We start from the raw sequence: 24,632 nt of genomic DNA on the forward strand, positions 1-24,632 counted from the left end.
ACTTAGCCCTCAGCTATTACACATATTTCACTCCAAGATGTCTTTCAGCTGGATCAACAACCTCACGAATATACACTCACTGACGCTTTGCTAGGTATACTTCTTTTTTTAATTTAAATATTCTAAATGTCTGCGTATGATGTTGTGAAATGTTACTGGAAATTATGCCTTTACAGTTTCTATGGTTTGGTGATGGTGAGCCTATTGCCTTTCGAGGTTCCTCTTTAGTCCTTATATACTATAATATACGTCCTACGTACCTAATGTTGTGGCCATGTTGTGTGCATGCTTCTAACCTTTTCACATGCCGAACATCCTCTCTCCACTCGTTTGGCATTTAACACATTTGTGTAGTGTCAATTTGCGCCGCAATTTGGCACATTGATCCAATCGAGAAGCCGACCTCCTCTCACCTAGCTGCCATACAAATCAGCTATTAAACAAAAAATGTCTGTACAGCCTGATGTAGCTCATGACAAATGGTGCCCTTATAGTTATGCATGCAGACTATTGGCCATAATTAGAGGAAAGATGGCTGGCAGAAAAACGAGCCTGTTGTATTTGTCGTAATCAAGCGAGTGAAAGTACAAACAAAAACTGCACATCAAACCTGGGGAGTAATCTTGATGACAATGTGGGCAATTTAGCCGCTCACCATTGAGCAGCTGAAACCAAACCTATTTGAGCTTAAAAGCCTGAGTGAACAATACGCACCCAGAGAGAAGCATGCACGGATAATGTCTCCTCTAAGATAAATTGTGCTTTATCTTTTTGCAACAAAGCAGTTTGCCAACACGCAGGGCATAAATAGCATTTTGGATCAATTTGTGGCTTTCAAACACTTAAAAAAGTTGGGTGGGATTTTTAATTTCTGCCTTCCAGAGCTTCCAAAAAGACCCTGCGCGCTGAACCCCATTTTAATTAGCGCATCCAGAGCGGTGGAGCTGTTCTCTTACCTTTCACGATCAATACAGCCACGGCTGAGAGACTTTCCACATCCGTGTCCACCACGCAGATGTATTTTCCCGTGTGGTTCAGCTGAATATTTCTGATCATCAGATCTCCCGCGGCTCTCTGGCACGGAGGAAAGAAAGCTTTATGTTGCATGGAAGATTAGAGCGTGGGACATCTTACTAAAGGATGGAGCGGGCATGTTTAAGGTGGTGTAAATAATAGGGGCAAATAAGGTTCTGCAGATAGTGCAGATATTTTACTTTGAAGGCCCGTTTCAGAGAGATATCACATCAAGGTCAACATGATTCAGGAATACAGTGATGTGAATTGTGATTTGGTTAATAGGTAGCTTCTGGCTGGAAGTGGCAAAAGACTGAAATACATGTTATCGTGTTTTGTTTTTGTTGATGAGGAAAGGAAATGTTTGGCATAACTCTAAAAGGAGTATTTTGTATCATAATCTAGAGAAAGGATTGTTGGCACATCCACACAGGAAGAGTACAAATTAAACCTGTATGTGATGTTGCCATAAAAGGCATCATGCTCATAAATTAAATTGAATACCACACCATGTCCAGCAGGTTGGAGTAATGGGTAGCATGTCTGTCTCCCTTTGCGAGTTGTTCGTTTTTACTCTGGCTGATCTCCTACATTCCAAAAATGCACATTAGGTTCATGAGCAATGACTATAAAATGTACATTGGTGTGAATGTGAGTATGAATCATTTTTTGATGATCAAAGTTGCTGTTGTTGTTTTTTTTGACACCACATCATTATTACGAGTTGCACACTTGGTTTTAAAAACACAATCCTAATTGTCAGTACAGAGCACATTAGACAAATGTAATCAACTATAAATTAAATATGAACATTGAACCCGCCTGCATTAGGAAAGGTAATGAATCATTTGGTGATTTTGTTATTGAAAAATGAGGTCAGTTGATTAAATTTTTCATGACACGGAATTTCTGATGATATAGATGGTGGCTTGATAAATTTGTCAACAATGGAGAAAACTACTTTATTGTTGTCATTTATAATTTTAGATGACTGTTTAATTGCTCTGTTATAGTCATTCAGTTTTTCTTTATTGTTGTCATATTGTACCTTAACTTGAGTTTTTCCTCCACTATTTAGTTGCATGACTACCACATAATTTCTCCAGGAAGCATTTTGTTTCACCTACATGGTTAATTTTAACAGGTGCAATATTTTTTTATTTTTGTAGCGCAGGCTCACCGACTGTAAGCCCTGTGGACAAGGACAACTCATTTCCATTTCTTTGAAAATGTTGATTTTATCACTATTATTAGCTATGTTTTTTGTCAAAGAAAATTCAACAATGTAATTTAAATAAATAATTTGGTCAAAAATTAAAGCACAATGAAAACACTGTAGCCTTAAAAAATATTTGAACACAACACAGTATCGATGTCTTTTCCAGCCAAAGGTCACCCATTTACCAAATAAAACCTTCATTTTGGCCTTAACTAAAAGTAAACTATGTCGCACACATCTATTGAGAGCTCAGGTTGGGCACAAAATATGATAGGAAAGATCAAATCAGAAAGAGCCTTGTGGTTTAGATGAAAAAGATTAATTATTGTAAATGTGTGACAAATTCAATTTTTACGTTAACAATGTTGCTGCTTCTATTTGCAAAGTCCTTCCCATGAGTTTCAAGGATCTGTTGCAAGCAGTTGGACTTTCATGTTTGAACTGTTGCGAGTTTGCTGGTTTATAGAGAGCAGTGGAAAAAAACGAGGGAATACATTTGTGAGGACAAATGGTAAATTAGCGGGGGAAATTGTTCTCTTGGCATTGGCAAGGAAAATTTGGAAGTTGTGCCAACATGGTTTAATTATGGAAATTAGATTCCTTGAAGCAGCAAAGTTAAGTTGATAATCTCTCTGAGCTGGGGACATTCAAGCATTTCTGGGGAAGGAAGTCTCTGTTCAGATAAGAAAACACACGCACACACATGCACACATAGAATGATTAATCTCGAAGCGTGTGAGGGTGTTCTGAAAGTGTACTGTCATTTGGGGCTTTGCCATGCTTTCGTTCTTTTTAAAGACGCCTTTAATTATTTGTTTCCGCTTTCTGTTGCGTGCAACAGACAATGTCAAAGTAGCATCTGAACGGAAAAGAGCAGCTAAGCTGAGTGAGAAAGAAATGAACACAAAGCAACAAAAGGTGTATTTTGACAGAGCAAGCGACACAAATCCATTCATTAGAGTAAAATTAAATCAAGTGTATCAACATCCCACAGTCTATAGGCTTTATTCAAGGAGAATCAAGTAGCATCACACGGACATCAAACTTTTTTTTTTCAAAGGTCTATCTCAATGTCAAGCTTCCTCTTCAAATGAACAGCATAGATGAAGTGAAAGCAAGAGTGGAAAAGAGGTGCCAGCAGCCCATTCACACATACTAAAGAGCAAGACGGACGAAGGTCACTCACCCCGCCTACGAGCTCGAAGTGACCGTCATCATTGGCAATGAGCTGTCCGTTAAAGGCCCATGAAAAGGAAACGTCCAGGACCGGATCACTGGTCACCTGGCAAGGTAACACGATGCTCTCGCCTACGATGATTTCCATGTCTACTGGGCTCTGGGTAATTCTGGTGGCATCTAGCACAGAAAAGAAAACCCCCCAAAACAACACATTTTTTTATTCTGGACAGCTGGGATCACAAAGAACTATTGGTGGTGTTGGTGCCTTTTATCCATGTCAACCTACAACCTCAGAATATGTGTGTCAAACTTGTTTTTATGGGACGAAGTGATTTCCTATAAACGTTGCAGTGATCATTTAAATACATAATCACCTGCAGAAAAATAGTGTTGCACAATAGTATTGATTCATTTCCTACCTTGATAAATCATTTTGTTAGTGGGACATCATTAACGTGATCATTGTCTCCACATTGGTAAATATCATAAATAATTAACATTTAAAAATGTGATTTGAGCAAATGTGTTATTTCCGAAGTGCAAATCAAACTGGTTTCCCTTTGCATTAAACAGTGCACAAGAAGTGGCTCTCAATTTCAAAAAGGTTGGTGATCCCATTCATAGGGAATATGTCCTGTTGCCACAGAATTTGAACCATGTTAGGTGCTAAATTGCGAAAGAGAAAAAAGTCACTTTCATCAAAGCATGTAGACGTCACGTGGCATGTGATAAAGTTTGATGACTCGTCATACAAAATGAACCTCTTTAACTCTACAAGGTCATAGCCAGACCGAGCATTTCGTGCGTAGTTAAAGTGCCTCCCTGAAGAGACCGCTTTGCTTAATTAGTCACAGCGCCACCAGGAAATGTCAACAAATGTCATATATTAATCTTCTCCTTCAAGGTGGTTTATCTGATTGCTTTCAAATTCAGACAGGGCATCCAAGACAAATGGAAGCTTTTCAGTTCAAATCAATGAACGTGCTGGAGCACTCAGAGCTCTCACTCTTTCCTCAAGGGTTATTATCCCAGTCCGCAGTGGTCTCCGTGCTCACAGCTGTTTTAGTGGTGACCCTGACAGAAAACTTCATTCAAAACGCTCCCATTTCCTCAAAATTGAAATTTTTAAGAAGTCATCAACCCTTCATACAAATAAACAAAAATAATGATGACTGTCATTTACACTGTCCACAGTGTCCAGCCATTATTTTACACACACGACTTAAGACTGGCAGCACAGTAAAATATTCGTTAGCAGATATTCCTCACAGCGAGGTTCTGGGTTAGAACCATGGTTTAAATCTTTTGCATGTTCTCTGTCATGCGAGTTTTCTCCAGATACTGTACTCAGGCTTCCTCCCACATTCCAGATGTTTTCGTTTATGACTCTAAACTGCTCATAGGTGTGAATGTGAGTGTAGGATGTTGTTTGTTAAAATGAACCTTGCAATTGGATGTCAATCTAGGCTGTACCCAGTCTCTCACCCAACGTTTAGGAATAGGCTCCAGCCACCCACCATACTATTGAGGAACAAGCGGAATAGAAAATGGATGCATAGATGATCTCATTTTATGTAGATACGCCTGAACCCTGTGTTACCAGGGTGACACTCATTAGCGCTATTTTCTTAAAGGAAGTCTAAAAAGGTCATTTCATTATTCAAATTTCAAAGAGTGTAAATGTACATTTTAAACACATTACTATACATAATTGTTCTCTGAATTGTATTTATCAAAAATATTAGCGCACACGTTCCTTTGCTAATGTGGATGAGCTATTGTTAGCTTTCTGAGTTTGGGGTTGCTAGCCAAACAGCCACAATATTGTATTGATAAAGTTTAAACACATCTATTTTATTGAGTTACCGGTGTTTGCTAGGTGCCTTGGCGTATGTTTAGCTATACATTATTCTTTAACGTACAGTACTTTAGAAAATGGTGGCCTTCATGACTGAGTCATTGCTTCGGTGTTTATTCACTCACTAAAGAGTCCAGCTAAAACATGTGCATATTAAAAGCTGACTTATTCTAAAAGTTGCATTTTTATTCATTATACACTAATTGAGGGTTGCATTGTGAAAGAGGTCAAAATATTTAATATTTATATTTATATATATTTAATATAGCTATTCTGTAAGTGGTTTCAAACACAGCAGGCCTACAGTATTTCATTAAGGATTATTTTCCCTGCATAGACAATTTGAATTGCTTTGTTGGCTGTCTTCAAATAAAAACACTGGTGACATAACAGCTGCTGAAGACAAGAACACACTTTGTAATGTAGTACACGAAGCAGGGTAGTGTTCAGCAGGTCTTCGGAAAAAAAAAACACAAATAATGCGATATCATGCAGCATGTCATCGCTAATATTACCTTGTTTGGCTGACATAACACAATTTTGTGTAATTGCTCTGTTGAAAAATGTTGCTTTGAAGATACACGACAAGAAAATTTCCCTTTCTCCAAGTGTGAGTTACACATGTATTTGCTTATTGTATTAGGCGTGGTCAGAAATAAAAAAACAAAAATAATAATAATTGCCAAACGTCAAAATGACTCAATTATTACCAGTACTTAATAATGATAATAATAAAATAAAAATAAATGAAAAGAAATACATAAACTGACAGGTCCCACCCCTGACATATAGTCACACATTCAGACTGCATGTATTTAACTCCCTATGTTCCCAAAATTCAGACACATCATTCATCAAGCTTTTCTTCCATTTTAATACACACACCCTCTTCCTTTTGTCACTTGGTCATCCTTGTCCCTCAGATATCTCATCATCACCATTAGTGCTCCCCCATCCCCTCATTCTCTATATTGATTAGCTTCAACCCTCCATCTTTGTACTCATTTTCTATCACCTCTTTTGCAATTTTTGCACCCTTCCCATACCATATTATCTGCCATTAACCAACCCTATTAACACATTCAGTACAATCATCTTCACCCTTATTGTCAACCCCCAATTTTTCCATTATCCTACTGTGGTTCCAATTTAATTTAGTCATTCTTCAGATTATATCTCTTCCTTCCCTGTCCTCTATTCCTAACAGTTTAAGCCTCTCTCTTTCAACCCTAAACTCTATTCTACCTATCCTATTTTGTGTCATGTTAGGGTTCTGTTTTTCCTTGTGTGTATCCCTTGGTCTTGTTAAGTGTAATCCTGCCCTTCTTTGTGTCAACCAATCAGTGCCCTCTGCCACTTGTGTCTGGCCTCAGGTGTGTCTTGTTGTGTTATTAGTGTGTGTCTGTATTTAGTCTCCTGTCTCCCCTCTGTCTGCGTCGATTCATTGTCGTTTTCCTCCTGTCATGCTGCCAGTTTTTTTTTTTTGCCTTGTTGTCCCCCCCATTTTTTGTTGCATTGCCATTTGGAGTTTGCTTTTGTTTTGAATGATTAAATTCCTTTTTTTTCTTCTTTTTTTTTTTACATGACCTCTGCTTCCTTGCCCTGCTTCCCTGCGTTTGGGTCTTCCACCAAACATTTTGCCTATGTACGTGATTTCTGATTTTCCCCTTCTTAGTTTTGCCCAGGTTGTCCTACTAGAAACACCTAAACCAGCCAACACCTCACTGCTACACGCTCTATTGCTCACTGCCACTATTGTGTCATCCACACACTGAAATATCTTCCTTTCTCTCCTGGTAGTTATATCGCTGTAATGTATTCATTGTTTAACAGCAGAGTAGTAAGAGGTTCTGCCGATATGGAGTATAACAGGGCTGACATTGGACACCTTTGCTTCATGACCTATCCACCCTAAAAGCATTCATACGCATACCTTAGTTGAAAAGCTCTCAGTATTAAATTCTACAAGTATTCATGATTGACTCTATTGAATGTTTCGTTTAAAATCTAAATGTATTAATTTGACTCCTTGTGCTCTCTATGTACTTATTAATGGTGTCTGATATTGGTGTGCCTTAGAATTAGTTTTTAAAAAATGCAATAAAGAGGGAGATTTGTTCCACCCTATTTCTGAAAATAACTGTAATACGGGGGTCGAAACAAAAGCGCAACGCAGAGGGGCTTGATAGCTAAGGCAAACAACAGGGGACTCATGGGACAACCTTGGCGAGTGCAGCGATTAAGAGGAAAGTATGCTGACTGGGTATTGCTTGTCCTCACCAATGCTTTGAGGATGAAAACCGTAGTTTCACCCATGTGACAATTTCATGCCAAAGTCAAACTTCTTTGGATTGTAAAATAGACACCGCCACACAAATCAAAAACCTTTTCCACATTTATTGAAATAACAGCATCTGGCAGAGAAGTCGAGAGGTGTTGATAAATTGATGCCCGAGCCACCGCAACTGGTTCTTCTCAACGCGGAGGAGTAGGGGTTCGACCCTGAGTGCCTCCTGGATGACCAAGCTTTTCACCCTATCTCTAAGGGAGAGCCCGGACACCCTGCGCAGGAAACTCATTTCACCGCTTGTATCCGGAATCTTCTGGTCACGACCCAAAGCTCGTGACCATAGGTGAGGGTAGGAAGGTAGATCGACCGGAAAATCGAGAGATTTGCCTTTCAACTCAGCTCCTTCTTTACCACAACGGACTGATACAGAGTCCGCATCACTGCGGTGATGGTTTACCGACCTAACCTCACTCGTGAACAAGACCCCAAGATACTTGAACTCCTCCACTTGGGGCAGGATCTCATCCCCGACCTGGAGGGGGCACTCCACCCTTTTCCGACTGAGGACCGTGGTCTCGGATTTGCAGGTGCTGATTTTCATCCTAACTGCTTCACACTCGACTGTGAACCGCTCCAGTGAGATTGAAGATCACGGCTTGAAGAAGCCAACAGCATCACATCATCTGCAAAAAGCAGAGATGCAATGTTGAGGCCACCAAACCGGAACCCCTCAAGAAATTCTGTCCATAAAAGTGATCAACAGAATCGGTGACAAAGGGCAATCTTGGCGGAGTCCAACCCTCACTGGAAACAAATTTGACTTGCTGTCGGCAGTGCGGACCAAACTCTGACATCGGTCGTACAGGGACCAAACAGCCCGTATCAGGGGGCTCTGTACCCCGTACTCCCAAAGCACCGCACACAGGACTCCCTGAGGGACTTGGTCAAACATCTTCTCCAAGTCCACAATGCACATGTGGACAGGTTGGGCAAACTCCCATGCACCCTCGAGGATCCTGCCGAGGGTGTAGAGCTGGTCCACTGATTAGTAAAGCTCTTATTAAAACAAAGAACTCCATAATTAACTATAGTAGCAAGCTCAGATTATGAATACGTGATAATAGGATTTGTATCGTTTATTTTGCTCCTACAAATAAGCAAAGTCAATGTGGTGCCCCCAGAGGTTGCTGAGGAAATTACAACTCCTCTCAGTACCGTCTAAATTTCTTATTCGCCAGTATGGCAACCCAAATATCCATCCATCCATTTTCTTAACCACTTGTCCTCAGAAGGGTCGCGGGTGGCGCTGGAGCCTATCCCAGCTGGCTTCGGGCAGTAGGCGGGGTACACCCTGAACTGGTTGCCAGCCAATCGCAGGGCACACAGAGACGAACAACCATCCACACTCACAATCACACCTATGGATAATTTAAAGTGTTCAATTAACCTGCCATGCAAAATGTATTTTGTAAACACACACATATATAAAACACAGCCTAACCGATTAATGAAACGAAATTAAAATGTGAATCAAAGATAAAAAGAAAACATGCAACCTAACGAACTAAGATAAAAAGGTAATGAAAAAGGTAGATGGGGAATAGAGATGGAAGCGTTTTGACCTGTCAATCCTTTTATATTTGGATCAAAACGTTGCGCCAGTAGTATTGCAATGAAGGCGCACTTACGGATTGGTTCAGGTGCACGGGAGAGAGAGGGACTCGGCGAGCATCGATCCTCAGTTGAAGAAAACTCCGTCGGAGGCGATCTGGGCGGTTGGTGCGCGCACAGCTGCAATGCTGCACTGGAGTCTTTGGCTGATGGTGATAAGCGCACGACTGAGAGGCCGCTGCAGATCCCCGGTTGGTGGAGAGGTGCGCGCGCGGTGTGGATGCCGCGGCAGGTCCTTGGATGGCAGAGTCCCGGTTGCTGAGAGGCCGCAGTCAGTTGGTTTGGGTGCTGCGGGGCATCTCGGGCGCACGGCTGGAGCAGAAGTGCGAGGGGCGCAGCGGCTCGGTGTCTACCAGCCGTCGTGGAACCGGGACGCTGCGTGAGCGGACGGTAGGTGGGTCGGTTCTCGGTAGGAAAAGACACCCGCGTTTGGTTGTGAGTCCTTGCGTTATGCACGCTTTGGGGCGCACGGTGTGGCTGCAATTCCGGGGCTCGAAGAAGGAAGCCACGTGGTCGCTTTTAGCGTTTTTGGCGACCGCGACTCTTGTGATAGTCAGGAGAAGTTAATGGGGCAAGCAGAGAAGAGGAGAAGAGCAAAGAGGGAGAAGAGGGAGAAGTTTCTTCGCGCGCTGGCTTTTAAGCTTGTGTCCCGGGGGGGTCAAGCGGTCTCGCCTCTTCCGTGTGCTTGAAGTAGACTTGGTCGACTGAGACCAAGCTTTTGGGATAGCATTTGATAATTGTTTTTTAATCAGAATTGACAAGCCAGATGCTTCATTTAACATTCTGAACACATTTCAAACATTACCGCGATCATAAAGTTATTGAATACGCTAAGCTTACTAATAAGCTAAACTTAGATGGCTGCAGAAGTTACACATATCATTCATTTGAGATAGACATACAGGTTGTGTACAAAGATAAACAGAAGTCACTTGATGTCAGTCAAGGACATAGAGTCCGTTTATGTCCCGAATTATGTAAACTTCAGATTAATTACGAGCGTCAGGATTCTTGAGGATAATACCGATAGTGACCGCTGGAGGGCGTTGTTGTACCGTATAACTTCCAAGGGCCGTTGTTTCCAAGAACACATGGCTGATTCCTGTGGCTAGACCAGACCATAAAAGTGGTCTGGGGACTGATAAGCAGTCTTACCGCTAGTCTGCTCGCTAAACAGGCTTTTAAATCTCGGTAGGCGCTGAGGTATGTGTTTCCTGTGTGTTGTAAAAACGAAATTCAGTCCCTGCTGGAGGGAAGTTCAAAGAGTTTTTCCTTTTTGAACTGTCTCTGGTTGGTTTGAGAAAACACTGGGTTAAGGCACGCACACTCATTCCCCAGGGGGAAATGTTTAAAAAGGCAAAAAGAGGGGGAAAAATAAGGGTGACGGGCAATATTCGTTACATTTCATAAGAAATTACATTGCCACTGTGCCAAAGGAAATACATAATCATATATATACCTATAGTTAACTATGAAGGGGTTTTAAAATAGCATGATATGGACCCTTTAATGCTCGAAACAAAGCCGTTCCTTTGTTTATGCTCAGAATCGGTGGTCACTGATTGCCTTGCAAATGGCTGGATGTTCATAAAAAAAAAAGTATATATCTGGGAAATGTTTAACCTAGCCTCATATGTTTTTTTTTAGAGTTGTTTTAAGTTGTCAGACGTCCAATTGAGCTGTGGCACTCTTAAAAATGCCTTAGTTAGTTTTTGATTTATGCAGATCTAAATTGATGTCTATGTATGTCTTGTTTTGCTTGAAGCGCAAAGATAACTTGTCTGCTTTCATGGCGCATTAAGGGAATCAGAAAGTATTCACACTTGAGATCTTAAATCAAAGGAACTGGACTTGACTGGACTAAAATAATAATTACAACGGCTCAAAACGTTTTCACTTTCTTTTCATTCTATGTGCATTATAATTGCTGGCACCGATGATGTTGAATTTTATGTTTAGTGTTGCCATTGTGTGTGTGTGTTTTTTTTTTTAACTACTCATTAAGACACTCAATTAATTATCTTTCTTGCACTTAACTGTGATTGTGTGTTAATGCACCCAGAATTTGAATGCTTGGTTATTTAGTTATTTGGAAATTACAGAGAAGAGCAGTTGAATAGAAGAGAATGATTAAGTTGTCTTACTACTTAACAACTTGCCTCGTCCACTTCATAATTAATGGCAATGCCCTGATCCATTGTCACCATGATGAAACCAGAATGCTTTTTTTTCTTGCTACACGGTTCTGTATCATCAAAAGTGCTTTTTTACTTTCTTGTTCCTTTAAAGTTTGCTCTTGAGTCTTTTTTAAAGGTAAATCAATTCTGCTGAAATGACTTGAAGAACAACAAAGAGAAGATTTGCTCTCACTCTGTACCTTATAGAGCCTGCCAAAGGATTAAAAAAATGACATCCAAAGAGTGTCCCCTCACTGCTTAAGCTGGTAATAATCAATGTCCAGGTCATGGCCCCGTGTCACTGCCTGCATTATAGCCTTGAAAAATGCGCTGGTAATTTAAAAGAATAACGGGCCTTGACAGCTTTTCACTGCAGACAATAGCATGCAGCACATTCATAAACCGTATAGGAAACCTGCAGAACACTTAACTATCGAGTCAATTCATTGTGTCAAGTCTCCAAATGAACTAAAGGCACAGTTGCACAAAAGAGGGCCAGCAATTTAAAAAAAGCATCTGTGAATGTCAAAAAGGAGTGAGAAAGAGGCAGAGGTGAAACAAAACAAAACACGTGATGGACGGTGAAGACGAACAAAGTGTACAATCTATCTATCCTTCAACAGCTGAACACATTTTCCACTGCTGCTTTCTAGTATTAAAGCACACATTGGTTTGTTAACTCTATATGTTCATTCTTAAACTGTTCTAATAGCTGGCCCTTTTTCACACGTACCTGCTTGCTCTATTTTCACATTCCTGTTCTCTGAATAAACAACTTAATTGGCTAAGTCAAGGGACATGGGAGAAGTCATTGGTCTGTTTTTCTCTTGTGTGTATACATTTACTATTGCATTTTTTGGGTATATTTTATTTAATGTTTTTTTTGTTAAATGAAAGAATCTGATGAACTACTATTTACAAATTTTAAAAATGAAATTATATTGGCTTGTCCGCTTATGTCCAAACGTTTTACTAATGATATAAATGATCACATATTTACATTGAATTCTCATTGATTCCCCATATTTCAGGAGAAGGGAGGTTAGGAGGATGACATAGTAGAAGGGATAGGGGTGCCACAAAACAACTATTTAGACTAGTTACTGATAGTCACAATTAATCGACAAATCGGATCATTTGTAAACAGCAAGAAACTGCTCTTATATAACCATCATTATCTCCATCAATCCATCCATCCATCCATCCAACCGCCTATTCCTCACAAACGGGTGTCATAGCCCATTCCAGCTGGCTTCGGGCAGTAGGCAGGGTACACCCAGAACTGGTTGTTAGCCAATCCAGCCATCATTATCTTACAACTTGAAATATGTAAGGTATGTACAAAGTAAAAATAAAGACAATTAATATGATTTTATTAAACCTTCATTAAACTAGCAAGCCTGAACTGTTCATAAATTACGGTGCAACTTTAATTTGCAATAATTATTTTCAGCTGTAAATGTTTTTGTGAATATTTAAATGGAACCAAAAACTGTGCACTGTGCATTGTTGCTAGGGATGCACTGAATTTTCGGCCACCGAAATTATTTGGCCATTAGATGAGTAAAATTAGGAAAAGACACTATGCTAAAGAAAACTAAAATAAACATTGTTTTTTGTTTTTATTTATCCTTTATTGATTCATTAGTGTATACAATTTCAAAGTATTAGAAATTAATCTACAAAATCAAAATAGAAGGAACTTATGTTTTGGCATTGCAATGTAGTATAGTAATGAATCTTTTATTGTTGCATTGCCGTTGCGGGGTTGTGGCAAACGTCAAATTCTGTTACTTTAAGTGCTCTTGTTTCAGAATTCCTGAATGCATTTTTCTGTTCTCGAGTGTGAGAACCAGAGAGAGAGCGAGTGTGTGTGCTGTTTGTATTTCGGCGTCACTACGGCAATAGGGGTGCTGTGTTGGTTGTTCATAAAGAGAAGTTCCTTGACTAATACCTCCGTAATCTATACGAGATGCCACAATACCGAATATTAGCGTAACCAAACATGACATAATTGTGTTACAATGTTATATCAAACACACACTATAACCTGCGTGTGTGTGCTAACTAAGGCTAGCTTCCAGACACGACTGTACCTCTGTCAGTAATTGAATCACCGCTAGGCATCAGCCACAGCATGCTATCCTTTTTTTCCCACCGTTGTGCTCCCACGAAATGCAGGTTTGCATTGCATGAAGTATTTTTGATGAAAGTCACCCTCATTTTTGGACTCTCTTCCTAACAACGTCACCGGTTAGCCATAAAACTGCAGTAGCCACAGCGCTTCTGTTTACATCATGGAAGACCTGGATTACCACTATTGCGCATGTGTGTCACAGACAGCCAACAAGAGTGGCGCAAGATGATAGAAAAAGGTTACAAATGTAGAGGAACGAGGAGCATGGGGAAACTGACGGATCCGGATATAATGACACCAAGTCGTCTTCGACAATAACAGCATCAGTAACAAATCCTCACTAACATTTTCCTTTCCTCCATTCAAAGCCGGTTCTTTAGACGCTACAAAATGGGTTGTTTCACCTCCTCTAAGGGAAACATTGTGATTTTCCAAGTGATTTATAGCAACTGTGACAAAATGCAACCACATAGAACAACCAATGTAAATTTAAAAAGTCAGTGACCATAGGGTGTTGCATTTGCAAAGAACGCTTAGGTAAAATACCTCCCCTTTGACAAATGAATAGATACGGAATATGGAACTGGTATCGGTAATGTAAGGACATCATAGCCCTCCTGTTGTGTTTATTTTCTTGACAATGTTCATGAGTCAATGTGACCCATCAAAAGATATCACATAACACAATGCAATATTTAAAAAACAAAAATCAAATAAAAAAATGAAGGCCGGCAGAAAAGTTGAACCTAAACCTAAGTTTGCAACCCCACCCCTCACCCTGCAGATTTTCTAAACGGGTCAATTTGACACGAAACATAAGTTGTTAATCAGTGTCCCTCCCAAGATCGGAGGCATATTATTAATCTGTAACTTGATTTTTTGTTTATGACTCCCCAGATTTGCTTTTTTTTTTCTTTTTTGGGATCTTTTTTTATAAACTGATCCTTGTCTGCCTCTTGGCAAATACTTATTTCATTACCTTGAAATAGTCATTATTTAATATTACTTACAATTGCCCCCATTACTAACCTGCAAAAGTCAATTGGTTGATGAAAAGTGTACTACTGAAACAATACTCGGTGGTAAATGATTCACGTATTATTAAAAAGTTACTTATTTTTCCCACTCATTTTACCATTAACTATGTTCAAATGTAATCCATCAGGTGACATGGGAAAGATCAAAACAAACCAAAAGTCAAAGTGGAAAAGTCTTTGAGGGTGTGAATGTCTACTGACTTGTGCAGTGCTAAACAGAGTTTACCTGTGACAAGGAGCCTTCCAGTTGTACTCGACATTCCAAATCTATTCCTAGCGAAGCACGTATAGCTGCCTGCATCAGACTTGCTCACATTGGCAAGCCTCAGTGTTCCATCTGGTGAAAGGGCGATCCTAGCAGAGTGCAACAACACACACAGCAGTTTTTGAGCCAGCATCAATTAATGCCAAGTGATTTTATCATGACATGAAGTTAAGAGTCCCGACTGGAGTCCATGGTCTAAGCCCAGTCAATGAGCACTTCACATATGCCCGAATCAGCTTTCTTGGCTGTTTATGTTTCAACAGGGAATTTAATTGAATCCTCTAAAAGAGAGGATGCTTTCAAGGTTATATATTGATTTAAACACTGAATAAACCTTAGTACTTCAGTGCTTACCTGTTGTTAGTGAGAATAGGAATGTTTCCCTTCTTCCATAAAATACTCGCCAAGGGATACGCTTGGGGTTTACACTCCAATGTGACTGTGCTTCCTGCCTTGGCCTTTAGCAAAGCTCTGAGGACAGTCCCTGTGAAGTCTGGAGGGGAGGCTGACAGGAAACAAAAAGCAGATTTCAGAAAAAGACTGAAGCAAGCCAAGAATACAGTAGAACCTTGCTCTAACAATGTACAATTAAAGTTAAACACAACTTGAAATTCTATCGCCATGACTTCAGCAAATCTTGTAGGTGTTTTAGCTCAGCGAGAATCAAAAGGATTCAACCCACAAAGGTGTTGTGGTTTGTTGTGTAATGCCACCACAGAAGAAAATTAATCATCTAATAAATTATTAGTGTTACACTTCAAACAATCATGTTGTGGCATTTCTGTTCTCGTTTGGCAGGTAAATATCGGAAAATTAATTTTAAATGTGTTTGACCTCCACGAATCATCCTGACTGACCCCATTATCCGCTAAGCCAGACAACCTTTTAGAATGTCACTAAAATGACCTTTAAATTTTGGGAGCAAACAATGATTTGATGATTTAAGGGAGAGATAAATGCCACCCTACCTAAAACCATTAGTTCAGCAGCAAAATATATAATGCTGTGCTCGTTCTCGGCCACACACTGGTACATTCCGGCATCAGAAAGTGTCAGCGCAGACATAGAGAGAGTGCCGTCCTTCACCAGAATCCTATCCTGTGAGGGATGAAAGAAAGTAATTATTGCCTGACACTTAAGATAGCCTTTGCTTTGCTCAGCGGACTCTGGCAAAGTTTAATAGGCATTGGATTGGGCATAGATCAATAACGGATTAACAAATAAGGAATGAATCAATCCAGGTAGAAACCGCATTTGTGGTTGCCAAAGACAGAGCCTAGGGAACTCTCCCCATCATGTAAACCGCAATTTATATTTTACAAGCCGGTACTGCTACCAGCAGCCTCGTTCACTGAAATGTTTGCACAGAAATATTCTATGGTGAGTCTGTGGTTTCATTAAAGAAGTCTCATTACAAGAAACACAGCTCTGCAGCACATTCGGACATGAAAAACATTGCCATTGGAAAAAAAAAATCAAAGAGGAAGGATTCTGTGAACGGCAAAGGAATACTGATGTAACGTGTCCAGCATGTCACGAATAGAGCGCATATTGAACATTTGAGAAGCTTGTTATAAAATATAAATTATTTTGAATGTGTTGTTGTAATTCTCATTTTCCAACATAAAGTCTATTTAATAAATTTTTCTTAGGACATGCAGTTACTCAGATATTAATTTTTAAATGATGTACATTTTTTGGGACACCCTTTACAATAATGACACCCAACATAATCTGATGAGACACTTTGTTAAATGAATCTCTCACAACAGCCAATATAAAGAGCAAAGGCAACATGTAATAACCCTGCACAGGTGTGACTGTACTGTGATTGGCCAGCATTTCCGTGACTGTTCATTGGACCTCACCACTAATTGTTGGTTGTCAGTTATTGTGTTTGCAATCATAACCTTTTCTGCACTGCAACTCTACCTGATCCACAACTACTACATTGATTATGTCTACTTTGTACATGCAGTAGACCCAAATATCGTCAATATTCAGGTTTTGAAAGACCGTGTAAAAACTCGCAAAACCCCCAATATGCTCTAAAAAAAACAACTCAAATAAGACCTTTGTGTTACTCCTTTCCTATCTCAAATTCTTGTCCATATAAATACATTTAGAATTTGATTGAAGGGGACACTGGTCTTGTGCGCATGCTCTATTAGCAAGGAATCTTGGAGAGAGAAAAAAAAAAGCAAAGAATCTTGGTCTTTTCAGTACAGAAGCTACGTGTACAGTACGTGCGGCGCCGTCCCACTCACTACATGAGCCTAACTTGAATACATTGATTTCGCCGCTGTGTTTTCACATCATTTTCTGTCTCCATGACAAAAACTCCACAGTGTGTATTTATACTAGAGCTGTCAGACAATGAATTTTTTTCATCAGATTAATCACATCTTAGAATTTTGATCAATCACGATTAATCGCTTAATTAAAAAGGCTGTTTTTATCAAAAAATGTTGCCCGCCAAATTTGAAGAGCACCTCTTATGTGTTAATTATTTTGTCATTTAATGTTATGTTTTTTTCTAATCAGTTAATTACATGCATAATTTAAAATGAAAAAAAAAAGACGCCAGTTGTTTGACATAAACAAATATTCTGAATGCCATACACAAACATTTACTAAATACTAAATTACTTTAATGCATGTAGTTATGTTTATTGCTCAAGCACAACTTGTGCTACCTTTAACATTGCCATCCGCCGTCAAACTAAAGGATCATCTGTGGTCAAAATTAATAGTGTGATTAATCTGCGTGAATACATGATTAATGCGATAATTGTTTGTGATTAACGCTTTACCTTTGACAGCACTAATTTATACACACACATATACTGTATGTGTATATAAGTCTGTGCTTCTGTCACGTAACCCACCGGAAATACTCGAGCAGAGGTAAACAAACATTACGGCACAACAAAGCATCCGATTTTTGGAGTGAGAAGGAAACAGACTACATTATTAGTGTGGTGAGTGACATGAATATGATGTGTTTTATTGACTGTAGAAAGTAAAAAATGGAAGTGACATCTATTTGCATAATGATGTATGTGTGTCGCGCTCGGGATATTCCAATTGATCACAATGACCATGACTACATTTATATGCAGGCAATAGCCCTTTTAAAACTGGAATATTGGCAATTTTCGGGTTTTGTAAGGCCATGTACACACGCGCAATAACCCAAATATGCTCTTATTCGGGTTTTTAAAAACCCAAATATGACCCCTGTGTTACCCCTTTAATAACCAGAATTCTTGCTCATATAAACACATTCGGAATACCTTGATTGAACGGCACATTGTTTTTCACTGTGCGCATGCTCTCTATTTTTTTGTGGCTTTTCTTCTTCTTCGCTTATTTGAATTCGCAAGGAATCTTGGTCTATGTAGTATCGACTTGGAAACCGACTACTTTATTTAGCGTGGTGAGTGACATAAATATAATGTCTTTTATTGAATGTACTAAGTTAAAAGCGTAAATGATGTTATTGACATAATACGTACATACGTTGTCTGCGCGTCGCAGTCCGTGCGGGATATTCGAATCGAGCACAAATGACCATGTGAACGGGAGTAACTCTGTCTGTTTGAGAAACCGAAATTCTGAGTTTAAGCCAAATATTGACTGCATGTAAACATAGCCCATGTAGCCTATATGGGAGTATCTCTAGCCGCTCACGCATGTAAAAAGGTTATCCCAAATGTTTCAAAAAACTGAATTTTTACTTTAACCAGAATAATGACTGCATGTAAATATAGTCAAAATACATGGCTTTCTTTCTTGCTAAAAGTTACCTTAACATTCCACCAAAGAGCCACTATATAATACTACCTGTACTTATCGGAAATAAGCAGTGAAAAGGCAGAGTGTATTAAGAATACGTACTGGTATAGAGAGCACCCGTCCGTCCTCCTGCCACCACTATTTGTAAGGGATAGGGACCAAGCCCAGTCACGGAAAAAGCAAAAAACGAACAACAAATAAACAAACAAAAACGCATGAAGCCCCGCTAAATATGTTCCAATTACCTATGCTGATAGCTTTGCTTCTGATCATGTGTCCAGTGAGCTTATTTCATGTTTACTTATCCTTTAAATACTTTAAAAGACATTCAGTTGAATGATGAAGCAACATGTCCACTTGAAATAAATGTTCTTATCAGACATGCTGTGGTGAGGTCAATCTCATTAAATTAGGCCTACCGTTAGGCGTTTTTCAAGGCTCAGGTAAATAAATCTCTGTAATGCTAAAGACAATCAAGCTAAAAGCTGTGGTTCTCGCTTATGCGTACATAGGCTGTGCTAGCAAGGTATATTTCAAACTAGATTAAGCTCACAGTCCCTTAATCAGGCGGGTCTTAAATATGCAGCATTAATAATGAAGAGCTGCGAGTGACTCCATTCAGATGAAATGGAGCAACCTCCGTGGGGACCACAGTGCTGCACTCTGTGATCTGCCGAGGTAGACAGAGAACCATGTCTCATCACTCGGTGACATGTTTACACTCTCTTTCCATCGCCCTCTCAATTGCATTTGGAAAAGCAGCAATGAGTTGATGGCAGGCATTGAGGGAAAAAAAAAATCAAAGGATGAGTTGAAGGGAAAGATTAAGTCTTTAGAATAAAACACTGGTAAAGACAAGATGCACATTTACCCTGGAGAGCAGCTGTTGGCCGTTCTTCAGCCACGTGTGAATGGGTTTAGGTTTGCCACTGGCCCGACACTCCCAGTCCAAATTCTCTTCTATGGCCAGAGCTGTGTCCTTCATGGTCTGAATCCACTGAGGCTTGGCTAGGGGAACACAAACACAAGGCCTAGATATTTTGATGGGGCAAAATTGTCTCACCACATTGAAAACAGGTCAAAAGAGAGCATGCTCATATTGAGCATAACCCTCCATAGTTCTTGCACAATTCTAGTTCTTTTCTCATGCAATATCACACCAAGTGCAATTCACAGGCAAACGTATGCTGCCCAAAATAAAACAGTAATAACTGCCATAAAATGAAACCCATCAGGACATATTTTCTGAGAAGATTGCAAAGTTTAGTTCAGACGGCATCAGTAAAACTGTGTTTTAGTACAACCATTAAATTACCAAATTACAATTCCTATAACTGTATCTCACTCAGACCCTATTACTATCAGCCACGTCTAAGATCTGGATTCTTTCCAATCATTTGATACATCTAATTACGCACATGAGACTAATGATACTGGGGAAAAAAATGAAGCCCATAAGGTATTAGATTATTTGTTCTATTTTGGGGAAAAAAAGAAAGAAAAAAAGTTAGCTTTTTTGCGTGTGCGTGTAGTACGTACAAACCGGGCAAACCACCAGCATGTTATTGTATGTTGCAGAGTGTGGCGGCCACCTCATGAAGCAATGCTCATGGAGATTGTTAAAACTGGATTTTAGGATGATGTTTTGGGTAAAATTGGGAAAAAGAAGATGACAACATGCAAGATTTGCAGCTCAAAGATAAACAACAACTATGACGTTTAACTTTATCCGTCACTGTAAAACTCAAAAAGATCGGTATGCTAACATCACTGTTACGCTAACCGATAGCAGGCTGGTCAAACAGTAGCCTACATGAGCTTCCTGTCGGTTATGTTTTTAAATAATTGAAAAGAGAATATAGACAACACAGAGGCTGGTTTTGGAAGCAATGAACACTAACTAATGTAAGTTGAGAGACTGAGTGCAAAGTGGCTAATGTGTAAATATATCAGAGGACTCGACTTGTGGGATTTTAGCCACAGTAACTGGGGGCTTGCTTGAAACTTGAAGCCAGTTAAAGACTTTAGACTTATGACTCCCATGTCTGCCAAATAGCGTAGCTTCATAACACATACAAAGTTTAAACTTCACTGTAGTTTTACTGTACAAAATGTAAGTGTGACTACTGACTATGAATATGAAATCAAAAGTATTGTACCGTAGAAAGACAGGAGACCTGCGGCTGTATTTTTGCCCATCTTATTCTCAACCACACACTCATAGCCTCCTGTATCTTCCTGCTGAAAGCTGGGGATCTCCAGCACTGCGTTGGCGTACTTCATTTTGACTTTGCTGGGGAATGGAACTCCATTGGCCCTCTTCCAGGTGATCTCTGGGACAGGACTGTGAGGAGACAGCACAAACTCTCATTTAAGTTCCTCTGAAAGTTTGAGATTGTTGAGAGTTTAATAGCAGTGCACTAAAGTGCTCGACGGAGCCGAAAGGACAGAAGCCGTCAACAAAATAAGTCTGATTTACATCACAAGTTTTCAGACCTGTCACGGCTTTATATGCTACCTTCTAAGAAATATAATTGCCACAGTAACTTTTCTTTATCCACTAGTTTCTCATCCAATGGCAAAGGATTGAAAACAAGCGTTGAAGAATCCAGCTTACTTCCCGAGAGCGAAACACTCCAGCGTAACTGTTGATCCTTTTGCGGCGGGTACATTGTCTGGAAAATTAACTTCTATTTTTGGCTCGTATTCACCCATCACTCCTATGAAAAAAAAGCACAAGATCTCATTATTTCCATTATTCAGGACTTACAAGCAATATGGTTTGAATTATAGGCCGTAAAAGCAACACAGGAACAAAAAAAATATATATATATATGGATGACCACAATGTAGAAAATCACTTTGCGAGCATTCACAACAATGTCATGTGGAATTATTTAAATCTGGTCTTGAGTTGAATAGATTTTGAATGCTTGACAGTGTGTCTATTTTAAACTTGTGAAGGAATTGAAGACATGTACTGTGCAATGAGTGGAAAGTAACTGGTCGAGCCACTGGAACACTCAATGTAATGGTCCAGTGATGTATGGCTTATGTTTAATTCATTTCAAAGCCAATCTTTAGTGACTATTTTTGTGAAAGTGCACCAGAAGAGAACTGGGCCTGCAAATTCACCAGGGAGAGCTTTTAAAGTGAGCAAAAAAGCAATTGACGGCCATTGTTTTCCTGCCATACATGGGACAAACAACTATTTATTCCGAGGCATTAGTGCTTGGTCATTCAACTAAAGTGCTAAACAACTGCAGAAACACAAAAAGGTCTGAATTTTGGAAGGAGAAGCCAAGAATAACACCATACCACATCAGAACAACAACACAATATTATTCCTCACCATCTGTCCTGAGGATTAGAGATGTAGGCGAGCTATGAACTTTGCCCTTTGTGATGCTGTTCATCACAACACAAGTGTAGTTGCCCACGTCGGATGGCTCCACTTTGGCGATGTAAAGGTTTCCTGTCTGCTGAGAGACAAAGCGGCGATTGTCTTGCTGGACGAAGTATGGGTACTCGTTAAAGACCCATGCATATGTAAGATCTGTGACAGCAGGGGATAAATTGGTCATGATACAACATTATAATTAAGCAAGCTCTGATTGGTTTGTTTTATAAACCTCCTGAGGAAGTGGGCGTTCCACAAAGCAACACCACTCCTTGTCCCTCTCGAACGGACACAGCGCTTCTCGTGTGGACTTTGAAATGATCCAAGTCTGTGGCGGAAGAGTAGACAAAATATTGCATGATGACAGCATCTGACATACAGACTGTATGAGTGGAACAGAGACACATGGTAAAAGCTTTGAGCAGCACACCGACACAAATCCATTAGAAAGGATTGTTGGGGGAATTGCACTTCAGCCACGCCTGAGCAACATAGAAAAAGGAAGAGTGGCACAGATAGACACTTTAAAGACTTCAGTCCAACTGAAAACTTAAAATGCCCTCCTAAAATTGGGAGAGCTAGTACCGGAGTTTTATAGTGTGTATGTATATATATACACATACACACTATTCAATGCCATGTAGTAAAATATTCAAATGTACCGTGCCCCGTACCGCCCACCAAGATGATCGTGCCCCCCCCCCCTCATTTGATGTCTAAAAAAACCACTTTTTTATTATTATTATATATTTCATAGAATCTAATTTTGTGTTTTAAAATACTAATGTTGAGTTGTTTACCACAAAGACATTGAAAATATTGTAACAAACTAAGTGTGTTGTGTGTTCCGGTGTTGTCCATTATGTGAACGAGTGTCAGTTAACGCAACACAGGTCTCGCAGTGGAGGAGGTAAGTTACGTTTGTTCGTGTTGGCTGCTTGTGATCATTGCTGCCACTGCATCAATTGTTCTTGTTTTTGGCGTCAGCTCCGGCCAACAGTAGCCGTTTGCTGGCGGCATTCTTGCAAGACGTCACAATATGAAGAAATAGTGGTGTGGTTTTGTTTGATTGATGGCCATCACAGCCATACTGAAACATAATGTTAGGTAGGCCTACGCGACAAATACGTCAGTGTTGGCTTGTGAGAGTCATGTACATTTTTCAAAGTGAAGCTGCAAGTTTCCAAGGACGCTGGCGCACAAGACCAGTGTACGACAAGTACTACAAACTAAAGAGCCACTTGAAAAAAGAAACCACGGGAGGCACGTATACCCTTTGGGCATCTAAAATGAGGTTGGATTATGCTTTCCTTTTTTCTTATTAATTCTGCTGCAGACAACGTTCAAAAAGGTAGCCCGTTTGAAGCGATATATCAGAGCATCCGCCATATTGGATGTGGCAATTGTATTCACCATTAAATCGGAAAATAATTAGTAGGTTTGAGTTAGAATGGGATAATATAATCAAAGGTGATGGTTTCTTATTAATCCAATGAGTTGTGGTTTGATGATACATCTCTAAGGAGAAACTGAACAAGGCATCTTTACAAATAACTTCACTTTGCCTGATCCAATATAGCTGCGGCGTCAACGTATTCACGACGACGTTGCCGTCTATTGTATGGGTATGTACTGTAAATGCTGTCTATGATAATACTGGTGAGCAGGCGCCATTCAATGGATGGATGCACAGCAGTGCTACGTGAATGTATCTAAATATATGGGGCAAGTAAGTACTGTCTGTAGGCTATTCATAATAATTGAGCCCCCATGCATTTTATGTGCTGCCGTGCTGTACAGTATACTGTTCTTGATGATACTATGCGGACTGGCCGTTGGGAATTTCGGGAGCAACTAATCCATGTTTTTTATCTAATAACTGCCTAGCTTGGATCAGTTTGTTAAACATTTCTGTAAAAATTGTAACGGTTGAATTGAGGCAAACGGAATCTTCTTTTTTGCTGGAGATGTTTCACCGCTTTAATCCAAAAGGCTTCTTAATTCTAATGTTTAAGTGTGGATTGTTCCTGCATATTAATGTCTCTCGAGGATTGAGGCTTGCACCATCACCTATCGACACATTCTAAATAATGTGGCGACATCCCTCCCCTGAGGATTGTCTCATTCCACGGGAAGAGTCGCCACTGGCCACCTTAACGAGCTGCTTTGCCACCAGCCAGACGAATGATGCAAGATGGTTATTCACCAGCTACGACAGACAAAAACAACAACTCCATAGTGGCCATCCCTCAGGGGCACGTCCTCCATGTTTATATAGAGAGATTCCACACTTTTTAGAATTAGGATGGAAGAATTATTTTGGATCAAATGGTGAAATGTCTTCCACAAACAAGAACAGTTAGGAATTACCATGACCTGGATGACTGAGAAGCTACACAAACATACAGTTGTGCTTGAGAGTTTACATACCCTTGGGGTATGTAAACTTTTGGACACAACTGTAAATGTCAAAAAGCTAAATGTTGCCTGATGACACAAAAATGCCATGAATTGTCACCAAAATTCACAGGCACATTGCGACACATGTCAACTTTGACCTCTGAAATGATCAAAACAATTGCCGTAA

General features: G+C 39.8%; 1 protein-coding gene across 1 annotated transcript in view; it reads right to left on the reverse strand.

Moving 5' to 3' along the window:
- Positions 1-24,632, reverse strand: part of cntn3a.2 (contactin 3a, tandem duplicate 2) — a 62,848-nt gene that overhangs the window by 19,462 nt on the left and 18,754 nt on the right. Inside the window, exons 5-14 of the mRNA XM_086069156.1 lie at positions 22,278-22,373; positions 21,998-22,201; positions 21,263-21,365; positions 20,805-20,989; positions 19,517-19,653; positions 15,816-15,945; positions 15,202-15,352; positions 14,809-14,936; positions 3,420-3,589; positions 957-1,074 (exon numbers count right to left, since the gene is read on the reverse strand). Of these exons, the coding sequence (XP_085925282.1) occupies positions 957-1,074; positions 3,420-3,589; positions 14,809-14,936; positions 15,202-15,352; positions 15,816-15,945; positions 19,517-19,653; positions 20,805-20,989; positions 21,263-21,365; positions 21,998-22,201; positions 22,278-22,373 (1,422 nt within the window). The remainder of the gene's footprint in view (positions 1-956; positions 1,075-3,419; positions 3,590-14,808; positions 14,937-15,201; positions 15,353-15,815; positions 15,946-19,516; positions 19,654-20,804; positions 20,990-21,262; positions 21,366-21,997; positions 22,202-22,277; positions 22,374-24,632) is intronic.

Source organism: Leptonotus elevatus, chromosome 2 (assembly GCF_054856555.1).
Source record: "Leptonotus elevatus isolate MCC_2025b chromosome 2, RoL_Lele_1.0, whole genome shotgun sequence".
Taxonomy (NCBI): Eukaryota; Metazoa; Chordata; class Actinopteri; order Syngnathiformes; family Syngnathidae; genus Leptonotus; species Leptonotus elevatus.